The 13,459-nt window shown below is 36.8% G+C and overlaps 1 protein-coding gene across 1 annotated transcript in view; it reads left to right on the plus strand.

Moving 5' to 3' along the window:
• SNX7 (sorting nexin 7) overlaps positions 1 to 13,459 on the plus strand; it is a 485,686-nt gene that overhangs the window by 451,695 nt on the left and 20,532 nt on the right. Inside the window, exon 9 of the mRNA XM_050778514.1 lies at positions 10,806 to 10,958. Within this exon, the coding sequence (XP_050634471.1) occupies positions 10,806 to 10,958 (153 nt within the window). The remainder of the gene's footprint in view (positions 1 to 10,805; positions 10,959 to 13,459) is intronic.

A 13,459-nucleotide genomic window follows, 5' to 3' on the forward strand; every position in this document is an offset into this window, starting at 1 on the left:
ATGTGAAGATATGTTCTTGAAAGTTTAAATTTGTAAAGGTAATATTAAATTAGAATTTATAAAAGCACTTTTTAATGAAAATTATTAGAATATTATGTTTCTGGATTAGTTTTACCAAAAGTCAGTGTTGAGTGTATAAGGAGAAAAACCTCCAATATGATTAAATGGGCTAGTGAGATTAGTGCCCCAGTGGTGATGTTAGCAGTCATATGCTCTTTAAAAATGGAATAATACTAAAACAGTGCTCTGTTATGCAGTTCTAGAAATGGTCCTATGAGTCCATGCCAACAGAATGTAGTTTTTATTTTCTGATAATAATGCTTGAATTTATCACATTACTTTTCCCACCTGCCCATGTGACCTGTAAACATTCACAACATGATGACCAGGGTTCACAGCGCAGCCAGTGCTTATGGAACCCAGTGCATCTGTTTTGACCCTTTTAATCATCAGACCATTCCCTATCGGGGGAAACCCCACCCCTGATATTTAACGTGGGTTCTTTTCTATTTCCCTAAGCGTCAATTGGTCTGAGAAATAAAGGGAAAGAGTACAAGAGAGAGAAATTTCAAAGCTGGGTGTCCTGGGGAGACATCACGTGTTGGCAGGTTCTGTGATGCTCCCTGAGCCGTAAAACCAGCAAGTTTTTATCAGCGATTTTTAAACGGGGAGGGGGTGTACGAATAGGGTGTGGGTCACAGAGATCACATGCTTCACAAGGTAATAAAGTATCACAAAGCAAATGGGGGCAGGGCAAGATCACAGGACCACAGGACGGGGTGAAATTAAAATTGCTAATGAAGTTTCAGCACGCATTGTCATTGATAACATCAGGTGACAGGGTTTGAGAGCAGACAACCTGTCTGACCAAAATTTATTAGGCGGGAATTTCCTCATCCTAATAAGCCTGGGAGTGCTACAGGAGACGGGGGCTTAATTCATCGCTTTGGCTTCGACCATAAAAGAAGGCCGCCCCTACGGGGGCCGTTCATAGGCCTACCCTCAGGAGCGCATTCTCTTTCTCAGGGATGTTCCTTGCTGAGAAAAAGAATTCAGCAATATTTCTTCTATTTGCTTTTGAAAGAAGAGAAATATGGCTCTGTTCCGCCTGGCTCACCAGCAGTCAGAGTCCAAGGCCATCTCCCTTGTTCCCTGAACATTGCTATTATTCTCTTCCTTTTTCAAGGTGCCCAAATTTCATATTGTTCAAGCACACATGCTCTACAAACAATTTGTGCAGTTAACGCAGTCATCACAGGGTCCTGAGGCAACATACATCCTCATCAACTTATGAAGATGATGGGATTAAGAGATTAAAGACAGGCATAGGAAATCACAAGGGTATTGATTGGGGAAGTGATAAGTGTCCATGAAGTCTTCACAATTTATGTTCAGAGATTGCGGTAAAGACAGGCATAAGAAATTATAAAAGTATTAATTTGGGGAACTAGTAAATGTCCATGAAATCTTCACAATTTATGTTCTTCTGCCATGGCTTCAGCCGGTCCCTCCATTCGGGGTCCCTGACTTCCCGCAACAATTCCTTAGATAACTTTGAACTGAATCAGAAAAAGCAAGCCAGATCTAACAAGAAAGGGAGGAAATGACCTTCAGCTGGATTGGGATCCCTCCAATAGATGGGGCATGACATGAACTTCATGCGTCTTTTATTCATCCACTCGATGCTGCCTTTTATACTGTACTGTCCATGGGTAAGAAATAACAAAATAACATTTAATATGTTATTGGTGGACTTATTTGTAGTGTGATTTTTTAAAAATTATTTCCTTTTTTTTCCCCCTGTAATTTTGTTTCTTCTCAGGAATCAGCAAATTCTGTTTTCACTTTTTAAGACTAATAATAATACTTTTTAGAGAAATATGTCAGCCTTACCAAAGTTTGGTCATATTCCCCTCTCAGGAAAAATAGTTATAACTAAAAACAATTCAAAATTTATTCCTGCCCTTTACTCTTTTTTTTTTTTTTTTTTTTTTTTTAGAATGAACAAAAGAAAACTCCAAAGTATAGGAATACTGTTTTTTATAAGAATAAAAGTTTTTTTAAAAGTATAAGAATAGTGTTTTATTTAGCTTCAAGTGCCTCAAGGAGCTATGTGCTTATTACAGTATATCTCTCATAACATCTACCATGTGCCTGGCCCATAGTAGACAGGAAAAATATTTATTAGCTAAGTGAATAAACTTCATATTTTTACTTCATAATTCTCACAAAGTAGTTGTCTTGGTGAGCATGAGCTGCTTCAGAATTCCCTAATGTTTCCCTCTTTGTCTTTGGACTTCAGTAGAAAAATTTTCAGTTCTTTTTCACAGGAACTCAACTCAACATCACATAACTCAATTACTATACAGTCATGTGTTATTAAGTGGTAGGGATATGTTCTGAAAAATGTGTTTTTCGGCATTCTCATCATTGTGCGAATATTGTAGAGTATACTTACACAACCTCAAGATGTCATGCTCTACTGCACACCCAGGCTCTGTGGTATATAGCATGTTGTTCCTGAGTCACAAACCTGTACAGCATTTTATTTTAGTCCATTGAAACACAATGGCAAATATTTGTGTATCTAGACATAGAAAAAGTACAGTAAAAATACCATGTGATTATCTTATGGAAGGAATCACTGTCATATATGCAGATTGTCATTGACTGAAATGTTATGTGGCACATGACTCTACAAAGTTTCCTGAATCTGTTTGCATTTCTTACTAACTTGATTTAATTAAATGTGAATGACGTTTGAATGACTTATAACCAGTAAAATGATTTACAGTGTTCACATAGCCCTGAAAGCTTAGCACTTCAAAATGCAGATGGTCCGTGAATTCTGATGGCTCCATTTAGGATTATTCAACTTTAAGGTGGGGTTACAGTTTCTATTGAATGTGTTTGGTTTTCTCACTATCCTAAAGTCAAAAAATCCTAAGTTGAGTGATTTTAAATTGGAGACGGTCTGCTGTGTTACCAGCATTAAATACATTTTTGACTTACAATATTTTCAACTAACAGTGGGTTTATTGGGATTTAGGTGTAGCCCAAAAAGTATCTGAGACAGGTCTTAATCCGTTTAGTTTATTTTGCCAAGATTAGGGACATGCGTGGAGGAAATAAACATGGAGTCACAGAAACAGTCTGTGGCCTGTAACTTTCTCCAAAGATGATTTTGAAGGCTTCAGTATCTAAAGGGGAAAAGTGGGCTGGAGGGGAAATAGTGAGGGTACTGTTATCCACTTGTTGCAAGAGAAAAGGAGCAGGTAGGGGAGTAGTCAGTTATGTATTCCTCTCAGCCTCAGTGAATGGGCACTTTACATAAGATAAGGTGAACTTAGAGTAGCTACATGTGGAGATATTTAATCTTTTTATCTATAGTTATCTGCTTAGGAACAAAAGGAAAGGCAGCTTCTTGCATGACTCAGCTTTCAGCTTAATGTTTTTCTTTTGGCATAGTGAATTGGGGTTCAGGTTGGAGTTTTTGTTTTCTTTTACATAGGTAAGTCAGGAGCATCCGTAATTAATTGTTTCCAAAGAGGTATCAAAGAGGTCAGGGTCAACAAATAAAAACAGATGTATATATTTATGTGTTTGAATGAGGAGGATTAGTCATTCATTTTAGAGGACCAAATGTTTTAACAGTTTCCAAATGAACCACGTTACCGTTTTTAGTTCAAACAAGACTTCCAAAGCAGTTTAAGCATCATTGAAACATCAAATAAAAAACCTTGATAATGGAGAGAGGTCTCTCCCAAAAGAGCAGAGCTGCACATCAGTTTTACTTACTTCCTTAGACATATACCTGTAATTTTTAAAATTTAAAATGTCAGCTCTGCTTTGGTGCAATCGGTATGTCAATTGGTGTATCCATATTATCTCCCAGCCTGCCCAAACTACCCAAATTAGCGTAGCAAAGTCTTTTTGGAAGCTTCAAAGCTTAACTTTAATCTTGATTCCTGCTAGCCTCCAAAAATTGTTTGCTCTGTCTGCAACTAAATGGTTTTGAATGTTTATATAACAGTGTCCCTCACTTTGCAATACTATTTGGGACAGTGAATGTATTACCACTGTTAGCCTTCAGGCCATCATCTCCTATCACACCTTGCAGTAACTGTTTTTCCAGTTAACCTTATCAGCAATGCAGACTTTTCTCACAGTGCCCACCATCTACGTCAGGGCTAGACCCTCCTGACTCTGCCTCCCAGCATTTCAGTCGCTGCTTTTCAGTTTCTGTGGCATCAGGGGTCTGATCTTTACCACTGTTCTCTAGTCCTCTTTCTTAAACTCCTTCACACCTCCACTTGTCTTCAATAAAAATCCAAACAACCTGCAGGAGAATCCCTGTAGGACTTGGCACTGCCTGCCTCTCTGTCCTTTTCCTTAGCTCTTCATCTACTCGTACTGTACTGTAGGTATCAACCTTAAAGAACCATCTGTAGTTCTTCAGAAACTCCAAGGTAAACATGCTTCTGTGAACTAACGTCTGCAGTTTGCTTTGCATGAATGCCTTTCAAGTTTTCTTTTCCTGATTACTTATTTATTTCTCCCCAATGGCATCAGTCTGTGAGAGCAAGGTCCATCTCTTCCCCCTCCATTTTCGTTCCTAACGCAGACTAGATGGATGCTGAGTGGAAGCTACTGGGTGAATGAGTGAGAACCAACCAGATCCTCCCTATTGATTTTTATTCTTGATTCCTTAGTCCCATTTTAGTCCCATTTAGGTTTCCTTTCTTCTCCTCCTTTGTTTCTCTCTTAACAATTTCCACATACCTCTGACTCAATCTGGCTGAAGTACAGCTCTGCCTTGATCAAAACCTTCAGTGGATAACCATCTCTTGCAAAATCCTTTTCATGCTCAATATCATTTCCAGCCTTTACTTGTCAGTCTCTCTAATCTGCATTTGCAGCTGCATTTCCCATGCTTCTCCTTGCCAACTCCAGACCAGCCTCTTGTCCATTCTTTTGTCACACTCTGTAGCATAGTATTTATGTGATTGTGTTCATATCATATCCTCAGATAGGTGTTTCCTTGTCCCAGTCACTGACTAGTTAATTAAAAGTCAAAATGGCCCCTACCCCACAATCAGAATTAATCTCCCATTCTGTATCTGTAAATACTACTTTTACGTTTTTCCTTCCATTATGGTATCCCATTCTACTTTTTATTATAGCCTTTGGTTTTTGCTTTACTTTTGCGTACCTGTACCTAATAGATTACAAACTCCTTGAGATAACAGCTATATCAGTTTAACCTTGAAAGCCACAGACAAGCTTGCCCAATCAATGGCTGGTGCTATTCAGTCAGTATGAATAGAGCACCTGCCTTGACTGGCAGACATCGGTTTGAATCCCTGATATGCCACAAATAGCTATGTAATCTCTTTTCTTTCTTCTGGTTTCCCAGCTTGTAATAGGAAGATGATAATACCACATTTGTAACGTGCTTATGCAGATTAAGTGAAATAATGTATGGAAAGCATATAGCTTAAAACAATGGCCCATGACACAATGCAAAAAATAGTCATGATTACTGCTGTTACTGTTACTATAGACATGTACTCACCACTGTAGAAACATATTGTTTTGTTTGAGCTTTTAGGATTAATGACTTTAATTGTGTGGCTAATTTCTAGCTGAATATAACTGAAGCTAGAAATTACCCATTAGCCTTACTATTAAATATAAAGCATGTTTTCACTATCTTACAGTCTTTTATTATTACTTATTTTGGCATTACAACATTTTGCAGGCAACAAGGATTGCTTGCTTCTTCAATTTTTCCAATAACAGAAGGCTAAACTGCTGTCAGTATTTGTGAAAAGAAGGTTAATACCAAGCCTTAAATCCTATCTAGCCCAGTCTTTTCCATGCTATTTTGCAGTAAATGAGTTGAATTTCCTACAGTTAGAGTTATTGAAACCTGACATGTGGTGTTGGAGGGAACAATAAAACACCAGAAGGACTTCTTTAGCCTGCCAGTGGGCTATTCTCCCCCTCAGGTTAACTTTTGTTGAATATATATGTTCTATTAGAACTTGGATGGATGGCACAGTCAGAATGCGTAGTCTTTGTGCCAAAGAACTTAGTAAAATTGAAGTCAACGAAGGGGAAAGGTATCTAATTATATTATGCTTTTGTAAATTGTTGGGAAAGATGTAGTGCAGATCATTCCTAATTTGAATTAGGTGTTTTGTGTTTATTATGTTAGTGTTTCTTAGAATTGAAATTATGGGAAGATGATTCACTGTGAGGAAATACCTAATTTTTTTACCTTCCTTTTTTCCAACTAAAATTATGAATAACTCATCAAAGAAAGGAAAAACCTGATATAGTCACCAAAAAATGACAAGAATTCATCATACATATTTAAAGCATATGTGTCGTTTTCTACACTGGTGAAAATAGATTGAGGAAATAGCACTAGAAATTGGCTTAAGACCTAGACACTGGTAGAAGAATGACATATTACCAGAGACTAAAATACCAGAAGAAGAGAGGAAATTAATGTCAGTTTCACCAGCTGATGATGATGGTGATGATGATGGTGAGAACATTTAGTAGGCAAATTTTCAGGCCCTGTGTAAGTCAATTAATGGTCATTGTTTCATGCTGCAGTTTTTATAAGAATCCCAATGAAATGCATGTTATTATTTTTACCTTTGTTTTACAGTTAAAGATACTAGGGCTTCAACAGATAGTCTTACTCAATGTCGCATAACTTGTAAACGACAGAAGTGGGACTTAAACTGAGACCAGGCTAACCCACTGTCAGTCCTCTTAATCCCAGTGCTGTACTGATAAGGCTACAATCTTTTCTGTAGGTGACAGTGAGGGCAAAGTTCTGAGAGTGAGTTCTTAAGTTCTTCTCTAGGAACACGCTCTGCTGGTTATGGCAGAGCCACCAACTGACCAGACCACCACTTCAAAGGCTTTAATGAGGGAGATTTACAGATTGACATGGAAAAACTCTTTGTAGTAAATCCTTTATGGCAGGGACACCATTTTAAGCTGCATCAGGAAGAAGACAAAGATAGACTATGTGATTTAGATACTATGTTTCCTGAAAGCCAATTTCAGTAGAACCACTCTATCAGCATTCCACGCCATTGCATGGCAATTTAAACTGCAAAGCCTAAGCAGAGGAGAGTTAACAGTGTGATTACAATTGGTGTATGTACCCCTTGATCCTAGATGGAGACGTTCTGTTAATAATCCCCATCTGGCTATGCAAATGGCAAGATTCCATCCAACAATCCAGAGGAGGCTCTCTAACATCCCTGAGGTCTCCTAGCAGACCCAGATCCTATTTGAGTTTGGCCTTTCAACAATTTTATTATGGCTGTAGGTGCCTATTTCCAAGCACCGACAGCCTGTCATTAGTTATTCAATAACATCCCATTGGACATGTTCTTTAAGATTTAGCAAAATAATTACCCAGAAGACTACAGAGTCCCATAAAGTATTCTCACTGATATAGTTTGACCGTACAAACAAAACAAGAGAGTGAAAAAACACAGACAAAAACATGAAAGTCAGCCTTTCTACTGAAATAGATCTCACATTGGTAATGCAAGTTTTATATAATACCAAATATCTATTATTTGAGAAATGAAAGCACACACAGCTGCTGTGAAATAAGAACAGAAGTGAAATTTCATATTAAAAAGGAACTAATTCAGACAAGCATCGGAAGTAACATTTTATTGGTTCTAAGACATTTTTACATTTCAGCATCTTAAAATAGGAATTCTTTTTAAAAGATGGCCTCTCACAAATACTTTGTCGTGAAATGGTGGTAACATATAAGGCCCCTTTTAAAACATGAGCGAGATGATGTCATTTCTGTTCAAATCTTCCTGGCTTTGGATCTCCATAAAATCCAAGAACCTTAACCGTAGACTACATGGCTCAGTATGATCTGGCCACTCGTTGCTTCTCTAACCTCATTTCCCAGGACTTTCCCCCGCCCTCGTTTTTTTCTCTCTTTCTTGCAACCATGCTGGTCTTTCCGTTCTTTTTTTTTTTTTTTTAAATTATTATTATTATACTTTAAGTTCTAGGGTACATGTGCATAACGTACAGGTTTGTTACATATGTATACTTGTGCCATGTTGCTGTGCTGCACCCATCAACTCGTCAGCACCCATCAACTCGTCACTTACATCAGGTATAACTCCCAATGCAATCCCTCCCCCCTCTCCCCTCCCCACGATAGGCCCCAGTGTGTGATGTTCCCCTTCCCAAGTCCAAGTGATCTCATTGTTCAGTTCCCACCTGTGAGTGAGAACATGCGGTGTTTGATTTCTGTTCTTGCGATAGTTTGCTGAGAATGATGGTTTCCAGCTGCATCCATGTCCCTACAAAGGACACAAACTCATCCTTTTTGATGGCTGCATAGTATTCCATGGTGTATATGTGCCACATTTTCTTAATCCAGTCTGTCACTGATGGACATCTGGGTTGATTCCAAGTCTTTGCTATTGTGAATAGTGCCGCAATAAACATACGTGTGCATGTGTCTTTATAGCAGCATGATTTATAATCCTTTGGGTATATACCCAGTAATGGGATGGCTGGGTCATATGGTACTTCTAGTTCTAGATCCCTGAGGAATCGCCATGCTGTTTTCCATAATGGTTGAACTAGTTTACAATCCCACCAACAGTGTAAAAGTGTTCCTATTTCTCCACATCCTCTCCAGCACCTGTTGTTTCCTGACTTTTTAATGATTGCCATTCTAACTGGTGTGAGATGGTATCTCATTGTGGTTTTGATTTGCGTTTCTCTGATGGCCAGTGATGATGAGCATTTTTTCATGTGTCTGTTGGCTGTATGAATGTCTTCTTTTGAGAAATGTCTGTTCATATCCTTTGCCCACTTTTTGATGGGGTTGTTTGTTTTTTTCTTGTCAATTTGTTTGAGTTCTTTTAGGTTCTGGATATTAGCCCTTTGTCTGATGAGTAGATTGCAAACATTTTCTCCCATTCAATGACCATACTGCCCAAGGTAATTTTTAGATTCAATGCCATCCCCATCAAGCTACCAATGAGTTTCTTCACAGAATTGGAAAAAACTGCTTTAAAGTTCATAGGGAACCAAAAAAGAGCCCACATTGCCAAGACAATCCTAAGTCAAAAGAACAAAGCTGGAGGCATCACGCTACCTGACTTCAAACTATACTACAAGGCTACAGTAACCAAAACAGCATGGTACTGGTACCAAAACAGAGATATAGACCAATGGAACAGAACAGGGTCCTCAGAAATAATACCACCCATCTACAGCCATCTGATCTTTGACAAACCTAAGAAAAACAAGAAATGGGGAAAGGATTCCCTATTTAATAAATGGTGCTGGGAAAATTGGCTAGCCATAAGTAGAAAGCTGAAACTGGATACTTTCCTTACTCCTTATACGAAAATTAATTCAAGATGGATTAGAGACTTAAATGTTAGGCCTAATACCATAAAAACCCTACAAGAAAACCTAGGTAATACCATTCAGGACATAGGCATGGGCAAGGACTTCATGTCTGAAACCCCAAAAGCAACGGCAACAAAAGCCAAAATTGACAAATGGGATCTCATTAAACTAAAGAGCTTCTGCACAGCGAAAGAAACTACCATCAGAGTGAACAGGTCTTTCCGTTCTTAAATCACCTAGGCATACTTCCACCTCCAGGTCATTGCCCTTGGTGTTTCCTTTCCTGGGAATGTGTTTCCTCTGCTGGGAATGTGTTTCCACTGAGAAGCCCATGGTTCACTCTCACATCTACTTCAGATATTTATTCAAGTCATACTTATTTAGGCTTTCCCTGATTTAGGCTTTCCCTGGCCACCTTATCTGAAATTGCAGCATCCTAACATTTCCTGTCTACTTTTCTGCTTCATTTTTCTCTCTAGCATTTATTACTGGCGGACAGTTCGTATTTTTTATTTACCTTGCCTGTAGTTTGTCTCTCCCCAGTAAAGTATAAGCTGTGGTAAAAACAGGGATTTTTGTGTATTTTCTTCACTACTGAATCTCCAGGTCTTAGACAAATGCCCACTGCAGACAAGACACTTAGTAAATATACACTGAATATATGAATAGCTATAATATAAATGTATAAATACATATATATGAATATGCCAAATATAAAAAAATAAATCAATGGATTACATACTGAAAGGCTGATAAGGTGGGGAAGAGGGTAAATATTACACTAAGTCTGTCTGGTGGCTCATGGTCTAGGATTTGGGCATCTTGCGCTATAAACTTGCCTCTGTTACTGGCTATCTGAGTAAAGTTTACAAGTTAATCCCTTGGGCCTCCAGGCGGGACTAGAGTATGGATGTTATAACCTCTCAGTTAATTGAGCCTTCTGCTAAAAACAATTGAAAAATGAGGACCAGAACTGGGAAGCTGAAGTGACTGAAACCGTATTTTTTAATGTAAATATTATCACCAGAAATGGTAGTTGTAAGGAGAGTCTTAATACAAAAGACTTTGGAGTTAATTTTTGGCTCAGTTGCTTTTGTTTTCTAAATAGTGAAACTGAAGCCCAGGATTTGAGAGACTTAGCCAAGGTCAAGTGTTAATTGGTGGCCAGCCATAGAACTGTACTCAACAACCCTGACTGAGCCCCGTGTTCTTTTTACTTTCGTTAGTACATATGATAAATACTGGTGATTAAGAACAAAAAAGAGTTATACTTAGGCTATTTTGGTATTTTGTTCAACTTAATATTTGATGAATTCACCTAATGGAAATAATACATAGGTCAATTTGTCTCTCTTTGTGACCTAATTCAGCTTCCAGAGGAGATTGGAAAACTTGAAGATAAAGTGGAATGCGCTAATAATGCCCTGAAAGCAGATTGGGAAAGATGGAAACAAAATATGCAAAATGACATCAAGTTAGCATTTACAGATATGGCTGAGGAGAATATCCATTATTATGAACAGGTAATTAGTGTTATTTGATATTGCTTCATTTTAAAGTTATATTCTCATTTACTTTTGGTCTGTCCAATGTTGAAAGAGTGTATTAAAGAACCAGTGTCACATTCTGATGCCCCTCTGGTAGCTCAGTTTCGATGAAGTTGTCAGTTACATTTGGTTTTTTATCCTCAGTTTGTTGTTTTGGATTTCGATTCTTCAAAAGCATTTGATAATGCTTTCTAATGATTCTCCTAACTACTCCTCTTTCCTCTCTCTTTTCCATTTATAAAGATGTGGCAAAGGAAGGAAAGGAACAGCGGTTTGAATGAGCAGAAAATCAGTTCAGGCCCTGTTCCCTATATCCTTGCTATCCCCATCTTCTGTAGCTATTCTAAAACCATCAACAACGGAGCACCCCATTCCATCAGCAAAAGAGTAACAACATCTTTTTTTTTTAAGTTCATTTTGTTTTTCAGATGATTGTATTTCATTTTTTTACAACTAACTTTTCCTCAGATAAGTTTTTTGTTTTTCTTTTTAAATTGTAAACATACTTTTCCTAGAAAGTATATTTTAAAATAACATCTTTAACTTTATCTCTGGCTGAATTAATGAATATATGAAATTATTACATTAACAAAATTATGTCCTATAGCAGTGGTCCCCACCCTTTTTCGTACCAGGGACAGGTTTCATGGAAGATGATTTTTCCATGGACCTAGGTGGGAGCGGGGTTAGTTTCAGGATGAAACTGCTCTACCTCAGATCATCAGCCATTAGTTAGATTGTCATAAGGAGCATGCAACTTAGATCCCTTACATGCGCTCCTGTGAGAATCTAATGCTGCCTCTGATCTGATAGGGAGTAGAGCTCAGGCGGTAATGCTCACCCACCGCTCACCTGCTGTGTGGCTGGGTTCCTAACAGGCCAGTGACCAGTACCGGTCCATGGCCCAGGGGTTGAGGACCCCTGTAATTTAGAGTATATAGTGCTTATCAGTTTAAAAGAACTTTAAACTGAAATATTATATATCTTGAAAGATTAACTGATATTGATGTTTTTATTCAACAAGAGTTAATTAAGCTCCTTCTATCACCAATATATTTTTAATTTTATATTTATAATAATTAATTTATTTTATAATTTTTATATTTTAATATTTTTTTAATATTATATTTAAATATTATATATAATTATATTTTTTTTTTTATTTTATTATATAATTTTATTTTTAAAATTAAAAAAATTTTATTTAATATAAATTATTTTTAATTTTATTTTATTATTTATATTATTATATTATATTTTAATTTTATTTTATTATATTTTTTTATTATAAATTTATATATTTTTATTATTTTATTTAATATAATTTTTTAATTAATATATATTTATATATTTAAAATTTTTTAATAATATTTTTTATATATTTATAAATATTAATTGACATTGTGCTGGCCCTGAAGAGACCACAGTATGCAAGGCAAACACAATCCCTTTCTCACATAGTTAACAGCCAATGACGGGAACAGTCACAAAGAGAGCATAACAAAATGGTATAAAGGTTAGGTATAGAAAGACATTGCAGGGGCATATAACCTAATCTAGGAAAAATAAGGATATGTTTATGCAGAGACCTGAATGAAGAATAAGGAGTTGCCAGATAAGGGTGTGAGAAATGGAGTTGGAGGCAGAGAAAACACATGTACAAAAGCCTCGAAGGGAGAGAGAACATGTTCAGATAACTGAGGTTCTTTTTTGGAGGAAGAAGGAGTGAAGGTAGTTTTGAATTGAAAGATTAGGCTGAAGAGTGCTATATAAATTTAGTCTTTTAAGGGAAATGGGAACCTTTGAGTGGTTTTCAGCAGGGAACTGACAGCATCAGACTTGCCTTTTGGAAAGATCACTCTGACTGTACATGGGTCAGAGTTAGGCAACACTGGACATGATGAGACTAGTTAGGAGGCAGGAAAGGCAGAGATGTGAACTGACCTAGGAGTTTCATGTTAGTGGGCTAGAGATTATCGAACAGATCCGTGGTTTTGTTTTGTTTTGTTTTGTTTTTTAACTGGGTAGAACTGGAAAGATCATTTTCTGTCTCTCCTTAATTTTTCATTCTGATAACAACTATAAGTAAAATCAAGTATCTAAAATGAATTTCCCATAAATCTCAGATTTTGAATGATATAAAATATTTCTTTTTAATAAAGCACATTTATCAACATAAAGCTTTATTACCGTTTAACTGTTTAAATCCATAGAGCTAACCTTACCTCTCCTTTATAGTAGAAATTGTCTACACTTAAATTACAGAATTGTTAAGAAAGTCACTTGTTATGAATAACAAAACAAATCAAAAATTTAATTGAGATAATTTATAAGAAAATGTCTTAAAACATGCAGTTTTCTATAAACGATTATAAAACCTAAGTATATTAGGGTATAAAAATCACAGGACAAATGCACTTAATATATTTTCCTTTAAATGATAAGATCTGCCAATTTTTCTAAATTTGGATTTTTTT

The sequence above is a fragment of the Macaca thibetana genome, chromosome 1, assembly GCF_024542745.1.
Source record: "Macaca thibetana thibetana isolate TM-01 chromosome 1, ASM2454274v1, whole genome shotgun sequence".
Taxonomy (NCBI): domain Eukaryota; kingdom Metazoa; phylum Chordata; class Mammalia; order Primates; family Cercopithecidae; genus Macaca; species Macaca thibetana.